The sequence below is a fragment of the Macaca thibetana genome, chromosome 7, assembly GCF_024542745.1.
Source record: "Macaca thibetana thibetana isolate TM-01 chromosome 7, ASM2454274v1, whole genome shotgun sequence".
NCBI classification, from domain to species: Eukaryota; Metazoa; Chordata; class Mammalia; order Primates; family Cercopithecidae; genus Macaca; species Macaca thibetana.
The window spans coordinates 125,044,765-125,067,066 of record NC_065584.1 but is presented as its reverse complement, the minus strand read 5'-3'; the positions used below and the strand labels follow the sequence as shown (position 1 = coordinate 125,067,066).

The following is a 22,302-nucleotide window of genomic DNA, read 5'->3' as shown; positions in this document are numbered from 1 at the left end:
TACCTTGGGTACCTGATGTTGGGTTCTACATGTCTTCTTCCAGGATTCCTTTTCCTCAACGTACTGGAAAATAAGCTTATGAACTAAAAGGGAGGAAGGAGGAGCTTGATCCTCTGGGGAAGGAAAAAAAAGCAAAAGCAGGTTAATATTTATGATACATGTATTTTATATAAGCAAAAAATACTATATTATATAAGCTAGAAATACTCTAAACACTACCAGGTACATAAGTATTCTGTCCCTTTTTTTTTTCTGGAGTCTCCCTTCTCCCTCTGTCGCCCAGGTTGGAATGCAACGGCATGATCTTGGCTCACTGTAACCTCTGCCTTCCCAGTTCAAGCAATTCTCCTGCCTCAGCCTCCTGAGTAGCTGGGATGACAGGCATCTGCCACCATGCCCGGCTAATTTTTGTATTTTTAGTAGAGACAGGGCTTCACCACGTTGGTCAGACTGGTCTTGAACTCCTGACCTCAGATAATCCACCCGCCTTGGCTTCCCAAAGTGCTGGGATTACAGGCGTGAGCTACGGCACCCAGCAATCCTGGCTTTCTTTAATACCTAAGTGATCCTAGACACAACACTTAAGTTTTTTGATCTGTAGTTTCCTAATTTGTAAAATGGGGAACAAATCACGTGGACTTCATAGTGTTAAGTAATACACATGCCTGATACAGACTAAGTGCCCATAATAGTAATTTTTAAATTATGAAAATAGCTACTATTAATCATTGCTCAAGACCTAGTAATCATTTTTTTTTGCTTTTTTTTTGAGACTGAGTCTCGCTCTGTCGCCCAGGCTGCAGTGCAGTGGAGCGATCTTGGCTCACTGCAAGCTCTGCCTCCTGGGTTCACACCATTCTCCTGCCTCAGCCTCCTGAGTAGCTGGGACTACAGGCGCTCGCCACCATGCCTGGCTAATATTTTTTGTATTTTCAGTAGAGGCGGGGTTTCACCGTGTTAGCCAGGGCGGTCTTGATTTCCTGACCTCGTAATCCACCTGCCTCGGCCTCCCAAAGTGCTGGGATTACAGGCATGAGCTGCCGTGCCCCGGCCTGTAATAATTTTTTTTTTTTTTTTTGAGACGGAGTCTCGCTCTGTCGCCCAGGCTGGAGTGCAGTGGCCAGATCTTGGCTCACTGAAAGCTCCGCCTCCCGGGTTTATGCCATTCTCCTCCTGCCTCAGCCTCCCAAGTAGCTGGGACTACAGGCGCCCGCCACCTCGCCTGGCTAGTTTTTCTGTATTTTTTAGTAGAGACGGGGTTTCACTGTGTTAGCCAGGACGGTCTCAATCTCCTGACCTTGTGATCTGCCTGTCTCAGCCTCCCAAAGTGCTGGGATTACAGGCTTGAGCCACCGCACCCGGCCAATAATCTTTTTTAAATCATTTTTTTTTTTTTTTGAGACAGAGTCTTGCTCTGTCACCCAGGTTGGAGTGCAGTGGCACGATCTCAGCTCACTGCAACCTCCACCTCCCGGGTTTAAGCAATTCTGCCTCAGTCTCCTGAGTAGCTGGGATTACAGGCACCCGTCACCGTGCCCAACTAATTTTTGTATTTTTAGTAGAGATGGGGTTTCATCATATTGGCCAGGCTGGTCTCAAACTCCTGACCTCGTGATCTGCCTTCCTTGTCCTCCCAAAGTGCTGGGATTACAGGCGTGATCCACCGTGCCTGGCCAAAAAGATCATTTCTTTTAAAAGCTACCAAAAATTTGGAACATTACCCAAGCAGTTTTATGTCTAATACACATTTCTAAGAAAACATTATTAATGTTGTCGTTGCTTATATTTAACATAGTTTGTGAGAGTTCTCAAGGAGCAATTTATACCTGTAAAGCACCAACAAATATTTATTTGTTTATTTATTTAGAGATGGAGTTTCGCTCTGTGGCCCAGGCTGGAATGCAGTGGTGGAATCTCGGCTAACTGCAACCTCCACCTCCTGGGTTCAAGCGATTCTCTCACCTCAGCCTCTTGAGTAGCTGGGACTATAGGCATGCACCACCACGCCTGGCTAATTTTTGTATTTTTAGTAGAGATAGAGTGTTTCACCATGTTGGCCAGGCTGGTCTCGAACTCCTGACCTCAGGTGATCCGCCTGCTTCAGCCTCCCAAAGTGTTGGGATTACAGGTATGACCCACTGTGCCTGGCCAATTTTTTTTTTTAATTAAAAAATTTTTATTTTTATTTTTGTAGAAACAGGGTCTTGCTATGTTACCCAGGCTGGTCTCAAGGTCCTGAGCTCAAATGATCTGCCCACCTCGGCCTCCCAGAGTGCTCCAATTACAGACATGAGCCACACTGCACCTGGCCCAACAAATTTTTATTTTTATTTATTTATTTATGATTTATTTATTTTGAGACGGAGTCTCGCTCTGTTGCCCCAGGCTGGAGAGCAGTGTCGGGATCTCAGCTCACTGCAAGCTCTGCCTGCTGGGTTCACGCCATTCTCCTGTTTCAGCCTCTCCAGTAGGTGGGACTACAGGCACCTGCCACCACACCTGGGTAATTTTTTTTGTATTTTTAGTAGAGATGGAGTTTCACTGTGTTCACCAGGATGGTCTTGATCTCCTGATCTCATGATCCACCCACCTCGGCCTCTCAAAGTGCTGGGATTACAGGCATGAGCCACCGCGCCTGGCCTTATTTTTTATTTATCTTTGAGACAAGGTCTCACTCTGTCACCCGGCTGGAATGCAGTGGCGTGATCTTGGCTCACTGCAACCTGCACCTCCCAGGTTCAAGTGATTCTTCTGCCTCAGCCTCCTGAGTAGCTGGGGCTACATGAGGGTGCCACCATACCTGGCTAGTTTTTGTATTTTTAGCAGAGATGGGGTTTCACCATGTTAGTCAGGCTGGTCTCAAACTCCTGACCCCTGGTGATCCACCCGCCTCAGCCTCCCAAAGTGCTGGGATTAAAGGCATGAGTCATAGTGCCCAGCCCCAACAAATTTTTAGAGGCTTAAATGTTTTCAACTTACCGTCCAACAGAGATTGAAAATTCACATCAACAATCTTCCTATAACGCTTGTCCAGGAAAGGGAGACCAACTAGAAAGAACCAGAATAATGATTTTTAAAAAATTTTTTAGACAGAGTCCCACTTTGTCTCCCAGGCTGGAGTGCAATGGCGTGGTCTTGGCTCACTGCAAGCTCCGCCTCCCAGGTTCAAACAATTCTTCTGCCTCAGCCTCCCAAGTAGCTGGGACTACAGGCACGTGCCACCACACCTGGCTAATTTTTTGTATTTTTAGTAGAGATGGGGTTTCACCATGTTAGCCAGGATGGTCTCGATCTCCTGACCTCGTGATCCACCCACCTTGGCCTCCCAAAGTGTTGGGATTAAAGGCATGAGCCACCATGCTCGGCCTTTTTTTTTTTTTTAAACTACCTGATTAGAAGTCACATAAAACCCAGTACTTTAGAATCCTACTCCTGCGTAGCAGAGTTTTTTTCCACAGGAAGTTGAAGGGTTATCCTTGAATCATTATTCTCTGTATCTAGTAAAGGCTCCCCTGAGACTGTTCAACTACACTGATTGGTATGTCTTTGAAGGACATTTAAAAGGTAGTACACAGCTATATTTGTTAAGGCCTCCTCTTTTAACCCCTAACTTCTGTGCAAAGATAATTTTATTTTCAGCAATCATATAAGGAAAATGGCTATGATCTCCCTACAACTACTCTCCTTGTATAAATACAGTAAAAACGAGTTATGCTTTTAGCATTGCTATAATACGTTTTAGGTAGCTGAGATAGCTGCTAGTTCCTCCAGACTCTAGGGTTATCTCTGTCTCCTAAATTGATTATTTTCTCTTTGTTGAATGCTTTGTTATATATTTTCTATGTGTTAGGTACTGTGGATACCATGAGAAAAACAGCATACTCAACCTGTGCCCTTAAGAAGCTTACAACTCAGGGAGATGCACAGATAACTGCACTAATAAACACAGCAAGAACTACAAACTATGATAAGCACTATTAAGGAAAACCACAGGAAGCAAGAACATACAACAGAAGGGCAAGAAACTGATCACCGAGAGCTGAGCTCTTACAATTATCAGTAGGAGTTCATTAGTGAAGTGGGGGAAAAGAGCGTTCGGGCATAGGAAACATCAGCATGAAGGTGTTGAGACAGGATAAATTCAGCTGAGCAGGAAAGACCATGATCATTTAAGGAAATAAAAGAAGTCCACTGTGGCCAGTGTGCAGAGGTAGGAAGGTAGTATGAGACAGGAAAAGGAGAAAAATTCAGTTCAGGCAATGAATTGAATTTTTCAATGAATTGAATGATCAAATACTTTGATCATTAGCCTAAGAGTAATAGGTGCATAGTCAGATTTTCAATAATCATTGTAGCTTCAGGGAGAAGATTCATAAAGTCCAGTTGGAATGTTACTGTAGTCATCTAGGTTAGAGATGATTATTGACAGAACAGATGAAAAACAGTGGATGAATATTAGAAACTAAAACCAGTAGGTTGGGCACTGTGGCTCATGCCTGTAATCCAGCATTTTGGGAGGCCAAGGGGGGCAAATCGCTTGAGGTCAGGAGTTGAGACCAGCCTGGACAACATGGTGAAACCCCATCTCCACAGAAAATAAAAAAATTAGCCAGGTGTGGTGGCACAAGCCTGTAATCCCAGCTACTTGGAAGGCTGAGGCAGGAGAATCACTTGAACCTGGGAGGCAGAGGTTACAGTGAGCAGAGATTGCACTGTTGCACTTCAGCCTGGGTGGCAGACTGAGACTGTCTCAAAAAAATAAATACATAAATAAAAATAAAAACAAAAACAGCATGTCGTACTGATGATTTGAATTATGTACAGCGAGGGAGAAAGAGGTATAGAGTGATTCCTAAGTTTTAATTTTGGACCTGGACAGAAGGTAATACTATTCATGGAGAAAAGAAACTTTCAAGGAGAATCAGGTTTAGAGGCCCAGAGATTGTGAAGATCCTAAGTTCCAATACGGCCATGTTTGCTCATGGTTGGCCATGTTGACACTGATTGGTTAAAGAGAAAAGACCTAAAAGAGACTGACAATTAGTAAACTCCAACAAAACAGCTGGGCCTCTGTCCAGTTACCATATAGTGATTTCCACCCTCTACAGTGATTTCATCCTTTTAGATGATAAACCCACCTATACACACAGAACTTCCAATTAGCTTGTTAGGGCCTCACTTTTTTTTTTGAGACAGAGTTTCGCTCTGTTGCCCATGCTGGAGTGCAGTGGCACGATCTTGGCTCACTGCAAGCTCCACCTCCTGGGTTCAAGTGATTCTCCGGTCTCAGCTTCCCGAGTAGCTGTGATTACAGGTGCATGCCCAGCTAATTTTTTGTAGTTTTAGTAGAGACGGGGGTCTCATCATGTTAACCAGGCTGGTTTCAAACTCCTGACCTCAGGTGATCCCCCTGCCTCAGCCTCCCAAAGTCCTGGGATTACAGGCGTGCAGGGCCTCACTCTTAAGTAAAAAAAAAAAAAAAAAAAAAAAAAAAAGAAGAAGAATCACCAGTCATTAGGGTAAATTCTCTATCACGAAAGATGGAGCTGAAAAGAAAGAAATTCAGTAAATAGACATGAGTCTATTTTATCCATTATTTTGATAGCAAAATTTTTATTTATGATTGACTCTTCTAAGACTTTCAGCAGTGCTCTCATCATGTCAACAGTTATCAGTATAGTAAAATAAAGATTTGAATCTTTAGTGAGTGTAGCCATTTATTTTTTTGTAAAGGAATTCTCTCACTTTGGCTCCTTACCAACTGACTCTTCAAAGGTGATGGTGAGTTGTACTGTGTCATAAACAAAGGTGAATACAGCTTGATCATCACTCCACTCAACAACATCCCACTCAGACAAGCTGAAGAGAGATAAACAAGATTTTTAAAAAGCATTTTTAAAATTAAGATAAAAGAGAACTTCTGATACCACCCAAACAGTACCAACAGCAGCTGCTAATGTTTTTCCACTGGACTGGGAGACAATATTTTTTTTTTTTTTTTTTTTTTTTTTGAGACGGAGTCTTGCTCTGCCACCCAGGCTGGAGTGCAGTGGCCGGATCTCAGCTCACTGCAAGCTCCGCCTCCCGGGTTCACGCCATTCTCCTGCCTCAGCCTCCCGAGTAGCTGGGACTACAGGCGCCCGCCACCTCGCCCGGCTAGTTTTTTGTATATATTTTTTTTTTTTTTTTTTTTTTTTTTTTTTTTTTTTTTGAGACGGAGTCTCGCTGTGTCACCCAGGCTGGAGTGCAGTGGCCCGATCTCGGCTCACTGCAAGCTCCGCCTCCCGGGTTTACGCCATTCTCCTGCCTCAGCCTCCGAGTAGCTGGGACTACAGGTGCCCGCCACCACGCCCGGCTAGTTTTTTGTATTTTTAGTAGAGACGGGGTTTCACCATGTTAGCCAGGATGGTCTCGATCTCCTGACTTCGTGATCCACCCGCCTCGGCCTCCCAAAGTACTGGGATTACAGGCTTGAGCCACCGCGCCCGGCGTTTTTTGTATATTTTAGTAGAGACGGGGTTTCACCATGTTAGCCAGGATGGTCTCGATCTCCTGACCTTGTGATCCGCCCGTCTCGGCCTCCCAAAGTGCTGGGATTACAGGCTTGAGCCACCGCGCCCGGCGGGAGACAATATTTCAATTCAAATATTGTGAATGTACAAACTTAAGCTTTTGAAATAACTAAGAACTCAATCTTGAGTTGTATATCGGAGAAACACCAAGTCTAGGCAATGAAAAGTATAAAATATTGAGAAATTATAATTCCATAGTTCTTCTACTCTATTTTCAACTTACTGCTGAGTACACTGACTCTTTTTGAAACAGCACTGTATAGGTTAAGAACAGCAACACATTAAAATTACATCAATTACGGCCGGGCGCGGTGGCTCAAGCCTGTAATCCCAGCACTTTGGGAGGCCGAGATGGGCGGATCACAAGGTCAGGAGATCGAGACCATCCTGGCTAACATGGTGAAACCCCGTCTCTACTAAAAATACAAAAAAAAAAACTAGCCGGGCGAGGTGGCGGGCACCTGTAGTCCCAGCTACTCGGGAGGCTGAAGCAGGAGAATGGCGTGAACCCAGGAAGCGGAGCTTGCAGTGAGCTGAGATCCAGCCACTGCACTCCAGCCTGGGCGACAGAGCGAGACTCCATCTCAAAAAAAAAAAAAAAAAAAAAAAAAAAAAAATTAAAATTACATCAATTGCTCCAGTTGCTTCAGACAACCACAAGGTACAGAATAAAACACAAACAAATGACACCTGCATTTCCTTACCTCAACTGATCCAGCAGCTCTTCAGTTCTATTTCTTTGTTTTTGCATAAAGTCTATTTGAGCAAGGGTCTGCTCTTTTTGTACCTCCAGTTCTAAGAGATTTCTGCAAATAAAAGCAGGTATTTAGAGAGAGATAAGGCTTTTGTTAGAGAATGCAGACTCTATCAATATAAAAGGTTTATAATAAGAAGTCACATGCTACGTGACTCCCCATTGAGGTAATAATGTTAGGTCTATGGCATCCATTTCTGCATTCTTAGTTTTTTTTTTTTTTTTAAAATAAGCATTAATTTAAAAGTGCGTCTACCTGGGAAAGGCATAAATGATTGTTTTTCAAATTAGGATCCATGAAGATATCCTTGGGATTCACATGTTAAGATAATGTTTAAATATTACATTTATATTTTTGATAAAAAGCAAAAATACAAAAATATAAGCATAATGTAGATAAGATCTACTTTAAAACTGAGACATGTCACAGTTTTGCTTTTTTTGGCCTGTATTTGGTTTTGTTTAGTTGTTACAGCTAAACAGAACACATCTTTGTTAATCATTTTGCTAGCATCAATTTAATTTCAGCCAAACACTGTCACCTGTCAATTAATGTTGTCAACTAGAATTTTAGTGGTTTTGTCATTATTTCTATCTACTTTCTTTTAGACTTATAGTTGAATGAGATTCATAGGCCTAAGAAATATATAGTTCATTTTATACTTGTTTATATTTGTATTTATTAAATAAAAAGGATACTGGTAGTATTCAAGCTTGAGAAACACTGTGGTGGATAAATGCCCTGTAAACAGTAAGTGCTTCAAAACTACTGTTGACTAAGATGGACTCTAGGTTTCCATTCAAAGTAGAGAAGCCCTGAGTCAGCCTAAGTCAAGACTCATGTCCCCAATTTTGTCAGTCTCTGGAGGCAGGAAGTCATCTAGCCTTCTATAGTTTAGCATTATATTTTCTAACACTTGGATTAAAGGCTGACCTTTGAAGCTCCTCTTCTTCAGTTTTCAGCTGTTCCAATTCTTTGGAAAAAGAAAAAAAAAAAAACAGAACAAACATATTAGAATGTTGCCACAAAAATCATCTGTTTTATTGAAAATTCTACCTAACTTAATCTCACCTAAGTATACAAATAAACTCAGAACAGAAGGGCTTCTCCCACACCCATTTATCTCCTTAACTAATTCAATTACCTTTCTCTGCAGCTCTCATTTCAGAATCCCATTTGTCCACAGGATTGTCTTTCTCTTCATCCTCCAAATTCTTAGTTTCTAAAATAGACAATATGTGTTAGAATAATTCAGTGAAAAATAAGTAAAAAAGAAAACAAAATAAGGAAGAAAAAAAAGAATAATCCAGTCAAAAACAATTTATTAAACAATGAGAGATTGTTTCTTTGGTAGTAGAAAGTTTAGAAGTTCCAGTCTGATGGCTTATACATTTTTTTTCTGTGAAAGAGAAAGTAAGGTAGTCAACAAAGGGGTGAAGTTTAGACTATGGACTTCATGTACTCGTGGTCAATTCAGTGCAAAAAACATGTACCAGGCACTTACTCTGAACGAAACATAGTCCTAGGGACTCTGAAGGATATGGAGAAAAAGAAGAGCTGATTCTTACCTCCACCAAGCTTATAATTTAATCAGGAAGATAAACTATACAAAATAACTATAATACAAGTAGATGTGATGGGTAAAATAAGAAGTACTAGCAAAAGAGCCGTGGGAGCTCAAGGAATATAGACTACTTTCTTTGGTGAAAAACAGGAGAATGTAGTATATAGCAGCAAAGACAAAAGTAGAAATGATCAGGCTAGTGGCATGTGTCTGTAGTGTCCAACTACTCAGGAGGCTGAAGAGGGACGATTCCTTGAGCCCAGGAGTTTGAAGCTGCAGTGAGACTCTGTCTCTCTCTCTCTCTCTCTCTTTTTTTTTTTTTTTAAAAGGCAGGTGTAGTGGCTCACACCTGTAATCCTAGCACTTTGGGAGGCCGAGATGGGCAGATCACTTGCAGCCAGGAGTTTTGAGACCAGCCTGGCCAAGATGGTGAAACACCATCTCTACTAAAAATACGAAAATTACATGGGGGCGGTGGTGCATGCCTGTAATCCTAGCTACTTGCTACTTGGGAGGCTGAGGCACAAGAATTTCTTGAATCCAGGAGGCAGGTTACAGTGAGCAAAGATCATGCCACTGCACTCCAGCCTGGGTGACAGAGCGAGACTTTGTCTCAAAAAGTGGCCGAACTGCATAAAAATAGCAATGTTTGGTTGGAATTTAAGACGTTTATGGGAGTAGTAACAAATCATGTAAATCTGAATACAACTGTAGAGGATATGAAATGTCAAGCTCAGAAGTTTGGACCTTTTTTTTTTCCTTTAAGCCAACCACAGAGAAAGTTAAGTTTGGGTCGGGTGTTGTGGCTCACGCCTGTAATCTCGGCACTTTGGGAGGCTGAGGCGGGCGGACCACCTGAGATCGGGAGTTGGAGATCAGCCTGACTAACATGGAGAAACCCCATCTATACTAAAAATGCAAAAAAAAAAAAAAAAAAAAAAAAAAAAAAAAATTAGCCGGGCCTGGTGGTGCATGCCTGTAATCCCAGCTACTCAGGAGGCTTAGGCAGGAAAATCACTTGAACCCGGGAGGCAGAGGTTGCGGTGAGCTGAGATCACGCCATTAACTCCAGCCTGGGCAATGAGAGTGAGACTCCATCTCAAAAAAAAAAAAAAAAAAGAGGCCGGGCGCAGTGGCTCACGCCTGTAATCCCAGCACTTTGGGAGGCCAAGACTGGCAGATCACTAGGTCAGGAGATCGAGACCATCCTGGCTAACACGGTGAAACCCCGTCTCTACTAAAAAATACAAAAAACTAGCTGGGCGAGGTGGCGGGCGCCTGTAGTCCCAGATGCGCGGGAGGCTGAGGCAGGAGAATGGCGTGAACCCGGGAGGCGGAGCTTGCAGTGAGCTGAGATCCGGCCACTGCACTCCAGCCTGGGCGACAGAGCCAGACTCCATCTCAAAAAAAAAAAAAAAAAAAAAAGAAAGTTAAGTTTGGACTTTACTTTGTAATAAATGGAAAGACAGAAGTTTTTCAGAGGAGTAACATTAATGAAAACTATCTTTCATAATTACTAATCTGGCAGCAATGTGCAGTTTGGACTGGAAGGAGGCAGAATAATGGTAAGAATGTATAAAGGTTAGATAGAAGACTGAAATAGCACATTTCAGAATTAAGATGAGCCTTAATGGGAAAGGGAAATAAACACATGAGATACTGAAGCTGCGGATGACAGGACTTGTTAAGAGAACCTCAAAGACAATGAAAGTATTGAGCCTTTTACAATTTATAAGAATTGTGACTGCTATAAATAAAGATGAGAAACATCATAAGAGAGAACAAGTTTTTGGATTTTATTTTGGAGCTGGGAGAATGTATTTAAATTTATTTATTTATTTAGTTCACTCTGTCGCACAGGTTGGAGTGCAGTGGTGTGATCTTGCCTCACTGTAGCCTTGACCTCCTGGGCTCAAGAGATCTTCCTGCCTCAGCCTCCCAAGCAGCTAGGACTACAGGCATGTGCCACCACACTGAGCTAAACTTTTGTTTTTTGTAGAGATAGTGTAACTGTATTCAGAGTTTAAGGTGTTTAAGGATATTTTTGCATACAGGTTAAGTCTGGAACTCAAGAGAGAGAGGCTAAAGATGCCCTCACCTGAAATGATTATAAGCTACTTTAGGGCAAAATCTGTGTTTTAAATATTTTTATTGCTTTTCTGATACTAAGCACAGTATCTGGCATGCCGTACATGCTCAAAAAATGCTTGAGGAATTTAAATTTGGGAATCAGTCACATAATTATTAAGGCAGACGAAAGCACTGGGGGAGAGAATATAGAAAAGAATAGATGAGAAGATATAAATCCCCACAAGGGATCAGTTAGAGAAAGAGAGGCCAACAGAGAAGTTGGATGGAGCAGCCAGGAGAAAACAACTGGGTCAAGGTAGTGCATTATCATAGAAATTAAGGGAGATGAACATTTCGGGAAGAAAAGAACAGTCATCAGTGTCAAATGCTGAAAGAGGTCAAAATGACTAAGGACTGAGAAGAACAAAATGTGATGACTATGCAGAATTATGTGATCTTTGAGAAAGCAGTTTCAGGAGAGTAACTCTAAAAAGTTGGGATTATGAAAGGCCAAACTGAAAAGACAGACAGTTTTCAAACTGAGATAAATTCATCTATTAAAAAACACAAAATTACAATCTAGGTTATCTTGAGAAGCTCTTGATTGTATTATGCATGACTATAGTAAAGGAACTTTAATTTGCTCTAATTTACTTATTTATGTATTTATTATTATTATTTTTGAGATGGAGTCTCACTCTGTCACCCAGGCTGGAGTGTAGTGGTGCAACCTTGGCTCACTGCAACCTCTGCATCCTGGGTTCAAGCGATTCTCCTGCCTCAGCCTCCTGAGTAGCTGGGACTACATGCGCCCGCCACCACGCCCAGCTAATTTTTAAATTTTTAGTAGAGATAGGGTTTCACCATGTTGGTCAGGCTAGTCTCAAACTCCTGACCTCAAGTGATCTGCCCGGCTCGGCCTCCCAAAGTGCTGGGATTACAGGTGTGAGCCACTGTGTCCAGCCAATTTACTCTAATTTAATATCTCAAGTTGCTAAAAAAGGCTTCAATATTGTGGTATCAACATTCTCTACTGTAGGAGAGCATTTAGATACAATTAAATTTTTTTTTTGAAAAGTATTTAAAATACTTTACCTGTTTCCATCTCACTAAGGCAGTTATCGATCTTCTTAAGTATTTTATCCATCTCATCTATCTTTATTTGAAGTTTCTCCTTCTCATTCTAAATACAAAAGATTATAGACTGTCAGGTTAAACCTCTAAAGAAAATATTATAAATGGTTCAGATTGCTCACATAATTGCTCTATCATGATCACAAACAGTCAAATCTTTTTTTTTTTTTTTTTTTGAGGCGGAGTCTCGCTCTGTTGCCCAGGCTGGAGTACGGTGGCTCGATCTCGGCTCACTGCAAGCTCCACCTCCTGGGTTCACACCATTCTCCTGCCTCAGCCTCCCGAGTAGCTGGGACTACAGGCGCCCGCTACCACGCCCGGCTAATTTTTTGTATTTTCTGTAGAGATGGGGTTTCACCGTGTTAGCCAGGATGGTCTCGATCTCCCGACCTCGTGATCTGCCTGCCTTGGCCTCCCAATGTGCTGGGATTACGGGCGTGAGCCACCACGCCTAGGCCACAAACAGGCAAAACTTAAAATGAAGGTCAAATCTTTAAGTTGGAACTTAAAAGATAATTTTATTAAAATAAGTTTTAGCCAAAAGAACTCCGGAAAATAAGTTTATTTTATAAATTTAATAAAATATTTTATTAAAAGAAAATGAAATAATTTAAAAAGTATATTGACATAAAACTAATTTTGGTACTTTATTTTAGCATTTCTGTAAGTGTTCCATGGAATACAATATATTAATATTTATTACTTAAAAACATTTCTATGATGAACTAAACATGGGAAACAGTGGTCAAAAATAATTATAGCATTTATGCTTAGACTTTAAAAAATTGTATTTCTCTGAAAGGGCATATTGCTTGCAACATTTCCCATACTTATTTGCCAATGGAAAGTTTTTTAATGCAGAGCCTTTTAAAAAAGCTAATCATTTTGGGAAATGCTGCTTTACACACATGTACACACATATACAGCTTAGTATGGACTATGAAGAAGATAATACTATGATATAGTCCTTAGCAATGGGAGACCAGAATCCTATATATTTTATTTCAGTATGTATGATGGATAATAGTATTTGAGATTAGACATAGGTCCACATTAGTAATTATATTCCAGTATTACTCAAGATGCCAGGATTTGCCACTTTTGACAAAATTGAACCTTACCTCTTAATTGTAAGTTTTTGCCCAAGTCTTATTCACATGTCTTCTAAGGAAGATTCTTCATATTCTATAACCACTATAAAGTAATTTTAATATCTCTTTCTATGATATTAACTGTCTCAAATTACCTGAGCTGACTGCACCAGCTTGCCATACAGAGCCACTTTTCCTTGGTGAGTGAAGACTTTAGTCATCTTGGTAAAACGTGATTTTATTTTGTTAAGGTAAATTCCAAAGGCCTTCAGCTGGAAGGGAAAGTTATAGAGTACATTGCATTAAAACAAATGAGTCAGAAGAGGTAAATGGATTTGCCTATCCTAAGGCACAACATTTGTCATTGGCAAATTTAATTCCATATAATTGTTGTCTAAGACCAGAAAAAATATTTCAGTTTTGATTCCTGCCTTTAATTCACTTATTCATATTATGAATTAGAAAATGACAGGCTCCTAGTTAAGGAAACTTTTTAATATATTAGGGCACATTTAAAAAATGGGTCGCTTGCTATTTAATCAATTAAAGTAAATCTTCTCTTCGTCTAAATCTAAGTGAAAGGCAAATAGCAAGGAGGGAACTCTAAATAAACTTCAACTATAGTTCATATATTAAATTGATCATCTCAGGTTTGAAATGATTACATATTAACAATTGTGTGTAATTAAATAAGACCTTGGCACCACATTACACCTAAAAAATAAGTTAAATAACTCATCACTGATGACCAAGTAACAGTTACTTATTTCACAATAAACATTGTTCAGAATGTCTTTACTGATTCCCATTCAGAAAATGAGACAAAAGCACCTCGTCGTCAGAGCAGTGTCTCATTTTTTCCCACAGGTTCTTATTTATATCAGCCAACAGCTTATCTTGGTTCAATGCAGAAAGCTTTAATCTAAAATACAGAAAAGTTAATTAGCACAGGGTTCAGAAGCCAGCTTGAACAAAACAGCCCAGATCTACAGTCAGGCTTAATTTAATTCTTCCTAGTTTTTTTCTACATAATAAGAGGGGAATTCATTCAAGAAAAGCTTGATTATTCAATCTGATTATTCACTTGAATAACAGTTCAAGAATGTCATAAATCAAAAAAACTTCTGTCACTAATAGAATTCGCATCTCAACATACCAGCTTGTTCCAATGTGAAGCATTTTGCTTATAAAGAATCCTAAGGTCTGTCAATGATCGCTGCTATAAAGTTGTAGCTACTGTTATTATTATTATTATTATTATTTTTGGGATGAAGTCTCATCCTGTTGCCAGGCTGCCAGGCTGGAGTGCAGTGGCGCAATCTTGGCTCACTGCAGTCTCTGTCTTCTGGGTTCAAGCAATTCTCTTGCTTCAGCCTTTGCCTCAGCCTCCCGGTTAGCTGGGAATACAAGTGCGCGCTACCACGCCCAGCTAATTTTTTTGTATGTTATTTTAATAAAAGTTCCTGGCCAGATGCGGTAGCTCACGTCTGTAATCCCAGGACTTTGGGAGGCCGAGGCGGGCAGATCACGGGGTCAGGAGATAGAGATCATCCTGGCTAATACGGTGAAAACCCGCCTCTACTAAAAATAAAAAATTAGCTGGGTGTGGTGGCGGGCGCCTGTAGTCCCAGCTACTCGGGAGGCTGAGGCAGGAGAATGGCATGAACCCAGGAGGTAGATTTCTCAGTGAGCCAAGATCGTGCCTGGGTGACAGAGTGAGGCTCTGTCTCAAAAAAATATATAAATAAATAAATAAATAAATAAATAAAGTTTCCAATTCAGTTCAAAGTCATATTTCACATTTTTAGAATAGCATTTATAAAAGCAGCAAAGCTATTATAGTCTCAATATATATTAGTATTTTGTTAATAAATGGAGAAAATAAATTTCTAACGGAGATAAAAGATCTCTTGTAGAGGATATATGCAGGCACACAGATGCAAAATCAAACAGTAAAGCACACCTAAACCGACTGCTCATTGAGTGTAAGATCCTCTTTCATTCAAAATAAACATTCTCAGCTGGTGCGGTGGTTCATGCCTGTAATCCCAGCACTTTGGGAAGCTGAGGTGGGTGGATCACTTGAGGTCAGGAGTTCAAGACCAGCCTGGCCAACATGGTGAAACCCCGTCTCTACTAAAAATACAAAACTTAGCCCGGCCTGTTGGCGGGCACCTGTAATCCCAGCTACCTGGGAGGCTGAGGCAGGTGCATTGCTCGAATCCAGGATGAGGCAGTTGCAGTGAGCTGAGATGGCACCACTACACTCCAGCCTGGGCAACATCGCAAGACTCTTGTCTCAATTAAAACAAACAAAGAAACAAAGAAACAAACAAACAAACATTCTCAGGGAAATCCTGACCCAGCCAACTCTTTCCAACAACATGAAGATATAAAATTTGCCAGTTTTGTTCAGTGACGAACCCCAGTGCATCGTATAGTACCTGGCAGATATAGGTGCTCAATAAATATCTGTTAAATGAACAGAATCAGGCAAATCTGAAATATCTTACATTTCTGATTTTAAAACTATGTAATTCTTTTTAAAATTTTTTAATATTCTTTTTCTTCTACTTCTAAAACACAGATAATTCTTAAAGATTATTTTATTTCTTTTCTGTTAGATTGGTTCAAATTTAGTTGGATAGTCCCAGATGAGTATGACATAAACATTATTCTGAGTTTTAAAGTCTGATTTACCTAAGGGAATCTAGATATATCTAATTTGTAAATCAGTCTGCAGTATTTATGTATACCATAGCAATGAGCTATCTTCTAAGTAAAACCATGTTCTTTCATATACGTAAACAAGCGTAAATGTGGTAAAATTATACACTCAAAGGCAATCTGATTTCAGGCACTATATACAGATTGAGTACCCCTTATCTGAAATGCTTGGGACCAGAAGTATTTTGGATTTTGGACTATTCTGATATATGAGAAATCTTGCGGGTGAAACCCAAGCCTAAACGTAAAATTCATTTATGTTTCATATATACCTTGTACACATAGTTTGAAGGTAATTTTATACAATATTTTAAACAATTTTGTGCATGAAACAAAGTTTGTGTAAAGTACTTAAGTATTTACGTGTGGAATATTCCACTTGCATCATGTTGGTGGCTAAAACGTTTTGGATTTTGGAGCATTTCAGATTTCCAATTTCCATATTAGGGTTACTCAACTTCCATAAATCTCTAAAGGGTTATTTTCTTTTGAAGATGTTCTCTAGCAATCAACTTATGATATCATAATCTAATAATTACTGTTTATTCTTATTAAGGACCTACTTTTTCCTAAGAATGGTATGAAAACAATTTATATACGCCATTTCTATTGTTCATATCTATTGGCTGAGTGGGTTTTATTAAGCCCACTTGATGGATTTGGAAATGAAGGTTAAATGACTTACCCAAGGCTACACAGCTAGTGTTGAAGCCAAGATTGAGCTTCAATCTGACTACAAGGCCAAAGCTCTTTCTCCCACATCACACTGCCAATTAATGCCATCAACTTACCCCATGCCAGTGTTATTCTAATCAAAACGTTACCACACAAACTATTCACTAATCCCTCCCCTCCCCTCCCCTCAAAAAAACACACATAAAAATTAAAGCCTTCATACTCTTCAATCTTTTGGCGACGAGCCTCACAATCTTCTCTATAAATCTGTATCTTGGGTCGGTAAACATATTGACTTAACATCAGGTCTTCTGGAGTAGGTGGTGTGTTTATAGTAAACTGGAAAAAAAACAATTCAGTCCCTGAGAACTGGTATCTTGCAGACAAAACCATATATAAGAATTAACTCAAATTTCAGAGTGCCTATTTTAAAACGTTCTATAAAGAAAAATTTGAATACTCCATCAAGTTCATAATGCCAGTAAGCAAAAAATTGGAATCTGAATTCCAGTCTCTGACTTCTAAGTCCCTTTCCCCATAGATGTTTACTGGAATTGTGTTTTTTCTTACTCACATGGGAATGACAGTAGTTTGAATATGGCTATGTGTTAAGAAAATAAATATTACCTAAAAATTCAAACTTACCAGGAATGCTTTTAAATTTTTTTTTTTTTAAGCCAGTTTCCTAGTAACTATTCCTATTCTCTAGCCATAATCCTTACTCTATTCCAGGCTGAACTCAACTTTTCTGGCATATCCTCCAATTATAAAATAAGGCAGGGAAAATTTGATTATTTAAAAATGTTTTTATAGCACTAATCCAATGGCTTTGATGTCCTTGATGCAGTATTGAAAAAAATCAAGTCAGGGCCGGGTTTGGTGGATCACACCTGTAATCCCAGCACTTTGGGAGGTGGCAGGCAGATCACTTGAGGTCAGGAGTTTGAGACCAGCCTGGCCAAATGGTGAAGCCCTGTCTCTTCTAAAAATACAAAAATTAGCTGGGCGTGGTGGCACACGCCTATAGTCCCAGATACCCTGGAAGCTGAAGCAGGAGAACTGCTTGAGCCCGGGAGGTGCAGGTTGCAGTGAGCCAAGATTCCACCACTGCACTCCAGCCTGGGCAACAGAGCAAGATTCCGTCTAAAAAAAAAAAAAAAAAGAAAAGAAAGGAAAGAAAGAAAAGACAAAAATCAAGTCAGCTCCTTATTTACAAAAATCAAACAAAACCCCACAAATGAACCTCCAACTCCGAGGCTCAAGTGCTCTTCCTGCCTCATCCTCTCCAGTAGCTAGGAGTACAGGTGTGTCACCATGCCTGGCTAATGTTAAAATTTTTTGTAGAGATGGGGTCTTGCTACGTTGCCCAGCAATTCGTTGTTTCGAATTCCTGGCCTCAAGTGATTCTCCTGCCTCGACCTCCCAAAGCACTAGGATTACAGATGTTAGCCACTGTCTCCAGCTATGACTAGACTTTTTTTTTTTTTTGAGATGGGGTCTGGCTGTCACCTAGGCTGCAGTGTAATGGTGTGATCAAGGCTCACTGCAGCCTCAGCCTCCCGGGATCAAGCAATTCCCCAGCCTCAGTCTGCCAAGAAGCTAGGACTACAGGTGCATGCCAGCCACCACGCTTGGCTAATTAAAACAAAATTTTTTTCCTTTTTTTTTTTTTTGAGATTAAGTTTTGCTCTTGTTGCTCAGGCTGGAGTACAGTGGAGTGATTTCAGCTCATTTGTAACCTCCACCTCTTGGCTTCAAGCGATTCTCCTGCCTCAGCCTCCACAGTAGCTGGGATTACCGGTGTGTGCCACCATGCCTGGCTACTTTTGTATTTTTAGTAGATATGGGGTTTCACCATGTTGGCCAGGCTGGTCTTGAACCCCTGGCCTCAGGTGATCTGCTCACCTCGGCTTCCCAAAGTGCTGGGATTACAGACATGAGCCATCGTGCCCGGCCAAATTTTTTTTTTTTTAGGTATAGGGTTTTGCTGTGTTGCCCAGGATGGTCTCAAACTCCTAGACTCAAGTGATCCTCTTGCTCTGGTCTCCCAAAGTGCTGGGATTATGAGCATGAGCCACTGCACCCAGCCAAAAAAAAAAAAAAAAGATTTTTAAGGCTAGACTTAAACATAAAAATCAAAACTATATGTACTGGTTAAAAAAGAAATGGAAGGCTGGGCACAGTGGCTCATGCCTTTAATCCCAGCACTTTAGGAGGCTGGGGCGGGCAGATCACCCGAGTTTGGGAGTTCATAACCAGTCTGACTAACAATAGAGAAACCCTGTCTCTACTAAAAATACAAAATGAGCCGGGTGTGGTGGCACATCCTGCAATCCCAGCTACTCGGGAAGCTGAGGCAGGAGAAGCGCTTGAACCCGGGAGGTGGAGGTTGCAGTGAACTAAGATAGCGCCATTGCACTCCAGCCTGGGCAACAAGAGCAAAACTCTGTCTCAAAAAAAAAAAAAAGAAAAAAAAAAAAAAAAAAAGAAATGGCAGATAGGCATGGTGGCTCACGCCTGTAATCCCAACACTTTGGGAGGCCAAGGCAGGCAGATTGCCTGAGCTCAGGAGTTCGAGACCAGCCTGGGCAACACAGTGAAACCCTGTCTCTACTAAAAATACAAAAAAAGTAGCCAGGCGTGGCAGCATGCACCTGTAGTCCCAGCTACTCGGGAGACTGAGGCAGGAGAATTGCCTGAACCTTGAACCCAGGAGGCATAAGTTACAGTGAGCCAAGATCACGCCACTGCACTCCAGCCTGGGTGACAGAGCGAGACTCCATCTCCAAAAAGAAAAGAAGAGAAGAAAAGAGGGAAGAGAGAAAAGGGAATACATACTGAAATGTATTCGGTATGTAGGGAAATGTATTCAGTATGTAAGGAAATGTATTCAGTATGTAGGGAAATGTATTCAGTATGTAGGAAATACATACTGAAATACTTATAGATTGATTGATGATGCTTGGGATTTGCATCACAATAATGGGGGGCAGGGGAAATGGAGGGTTAGGTAGAGAGAAAACAAGAATTGATAATTTTGAGACAAGGTCTCACTCTGTTGCTCAGGCTGGAATGCAGTGGCGCAATCTCAGCTCACCGTAGCCTCCATCTCCCTGGTTCAAGTGATTCTCCCACTTCAGCCTTGCGAGTAGCTGGGACTACAGGCATGCACCACCACTTTCAGCTAATTTTAGAATTTTTTTGGTAGAGAGGGGTTTCACCATGTTGGCCAGGCTGGTCTCGAACTCCTGACCTCAAGTGATCCTCCTGCCTAGGCCTCCCAAAGTACTGGGATTACAGGTATAAGCCATAGCACCAAGACAAGAGGTGATAATTTCTGAAGTTGAGTGACAGACACACAGGGGGTTAATAAAACTATTCTCTATTTTCTGATATGTTTGAAATTTCCTATAATACTAAAATTTTTTTAAAAAGGAGGTTTCATCATAAACTTTCATAACAGATAAAGTGAAGCACAAGACCACGTTTCCAGAGATCTGACAGGAACTCACGCCTGTAATCCCAGCACTTTGGCACTTTGGGAGGCCGAGGTGGGCAGATCACCTGAGGTCAGCAGTTCGAGACCAGCCTGGCCAACATGGCGAAATCCCATGTCTACTAAAAATAGAAAAATTAGCCAGGCATGGTGGTGGGCACCTGTAACCCCAGCTACTGGGGAGGCTGAGGCAGGAAGAATCACTTGAACCCGGGAAGTGGAGGTTGCAGTGAGCCGAGATCCCGCCACGGCACTCCAGCCTGGGCGACAGAGTGAGACTCCGACTCAAAAAAAAAAAAACCAAAAAAACACAAGAGTTCCTCAACCTTATAGAAGATGTGAGTTATAGTGCTTTGGCCTGAGTCACTACATGACCATGCAGGGGGTCATGGGCCTCTACAATAGCATCTTCTGCTCATGCTGCCAACTGAGTTCCTGCCACAGTACGTATACATGGGAGCTGTGTACATGTCTATGAGGGCTGGTACACATCTCTCCCCCTGCCTCAAGAATACATTCCCCAGGTGGGTGCGGTGGCTCACGCCTATAATCTCAGCACTTTGGGAGGCCAAGGTGGGCAGATCATCTGAGGTTGGGAGTTTGAGACCAGCCTGATCAATATGTGGAAACCCCACCTCTACTAAATATACAAAATTAGCCAGGCATGGTAGTACATGCCTGTAATCCTAGCTACTTGCGAGGCTGAGGCAGGAGAATCGCTTGAACCCGGGAAGCGGAGGTTGCAGTGAGCCGAGATCGTGCCACCGCACTCCAGCCTGGTCAAGAAGAGCGAAATTTCATCTCAAAAAAAAAAAAAAATTCCCAAATTCCTCTACCTTAAAAGAGCCACAGTCATTCAAATCCTGAAACAGATTCCCATAGCCATGAACCTCATTTTCCATGTTCCATATATAATCCATCTCTTTGGCCTTTTCCTATTTTGGGATTTTCTTTTTTTTTTTTTTTTGAGACGGAGTCTCGCTCTGTCGCCCAGGCTGGAGTGCAGTGGCCGCATCTCAGCTCACTGCAAGCTCCGCCTCCCGGGTCTACGCCATTCTCCTGCCTCAGCCTCCCGAGCAGCTGGGACTACAGGCACCCGCCACCTCACCCGGCTAGTTTTTTGTATTTTTTAGTAGAGACGGGGTTTCACCATATTAGCCAGGCTGGTCTCGATCTCCTGACCTTGTGATCCGCCCGTCTCGGCCTCCCAAAGTGCTGGGATTACAGGCTTGAGCCACCGCGCCCGGCGGGATTTTCAACTTCTTTCCTGAGGTACCCTGAACTCTCTTCCCATTTTGATAGATTTGTTCCCAGATGTATTTTCTTATCATTGCCCCTCCTGACTTCAGCAAGACCTGGGAGGAAAGGGGAAGATTCATAAACATCAATTTGTCAAGGATCAATTCGTAAAGCATCCTCTCCCTCCTTCACCCTGCCAGCATCCTCTCTGTTCCTATCCTTCCCCTCTGCTCTCCTCTGTTTGGTCTTGGTCCCCTGATACTCTTTCTACTTTTCTTATAAAGGGAAAGTAGGCCAGGCGCGGTGGCTCAAGCCTGTAATCCCAGCACTTTGGGAGGCCGAGACGGGCAGATCACGAGGTCAGGAGATCGAGACCATCCTGGCCAACATGGTGAAACCCCATCTCTACTAAAAATACAAAAAATTAGCCGGGCGTGGTGGCGGCACCTGTAGTCCCAGTTACTCAGGAGGCTGAGGCAGGAGAATGGCGTGAACCTGGGAGGCGGAGCTTGCAGTGAGCTGAGATCTGGCCACTGCACTCCAGCCTGGGCGACAGAGCCAGACTCCGTCTCAAAAAAAAAAATAATAAAATGAAAGGAAAGTAAAAAGAGTATTAGCCCCTGGATGCACACTTAAGCACCTTTCTCCTCCCTATCTATAGCTGAGGCAAGAGGATTCTACTGGCAAGGGGTAGCTACCATGGCAATGAGGCTGAAGCCCAAAAGGAGTGTGTCCATCTTCCCAATTTCTATTCTTGATTTACCTTTCCCATTCGAATATATAATTTTCCAGGAATTGATTTGTTTCTAAACAGCTTTATGGAGATATAATTCATGTACAATGCAATCCATCCATTTAAGTATACAATTAAATGAATTTTAAAGTATATTCAAGTGCCAGGCGCAGTGGCTCATGCCTGTAATCCCAGCACTTTGGGAGGCCAAGGTGGGCAGATCACGAGGTCAAGAGTTCGAGACCA

At 41.7% G+C, this 22,302-nt stretch overlaps 1 protein-coding gene across 4 annotated transcripts in view; it reads right to left on the bottom strand.

The window, feature by feature from the left end:
* The window catches only part of KNL1 (kinetochore scaffold 1), a 77,147-nt gene that overhangs the window by 7,788 nt on the left and 47,057 nt on the right, over positions 1 to 22,302 (bottom strand). For all 4 annotated transcript variants that reach the window (XM_050799338.1, XM_050799337.1, XM_050799340.1 and 1 more), the window contains exons 14-23: positions 16,812 to 16,927; positions 14,018 to 14,108; positions 13,342 to 13,458; positions 12,057 to 12,144; positions 8,472 to 8,549; positions 8,261 to 8,300; positions 7,277 to 7,378; positions 5,759 to 5,859; positions 2,980 to 3,048; positions 4 to 113 (exon numbers count right to left, since the gene is read on the bottom strand). In XM_050799338.1, coding sequence (XP_050655295.1) covers positions 4 to 113; positions 2,980 to 3,048; positions 5,759 to 5,859; positions 7,277 to 7,378; positions 8,261 to 8,300; positions 8,472 to 8,549; positions 12,057 to 12,144; positions 13,342 to 13,458; positions 14,018 to 14,108; positions 16,812 to 16,927 — 912 coding nt within the window. The remainder of the gene's footprint in view (positions 1 to 3; positions 114 to 2,979; positions 3,049 to 5,758; positions 5,860 to 7,276; positions 7,379 to 8,260; positions 8,301 to 8,471; positions 8,550 to 12,056; positions 12,145 to 13,341; positions 13,459 to 14,017; positions 14,109 to 16,811; positions 16,928 to 22,302) is intronic.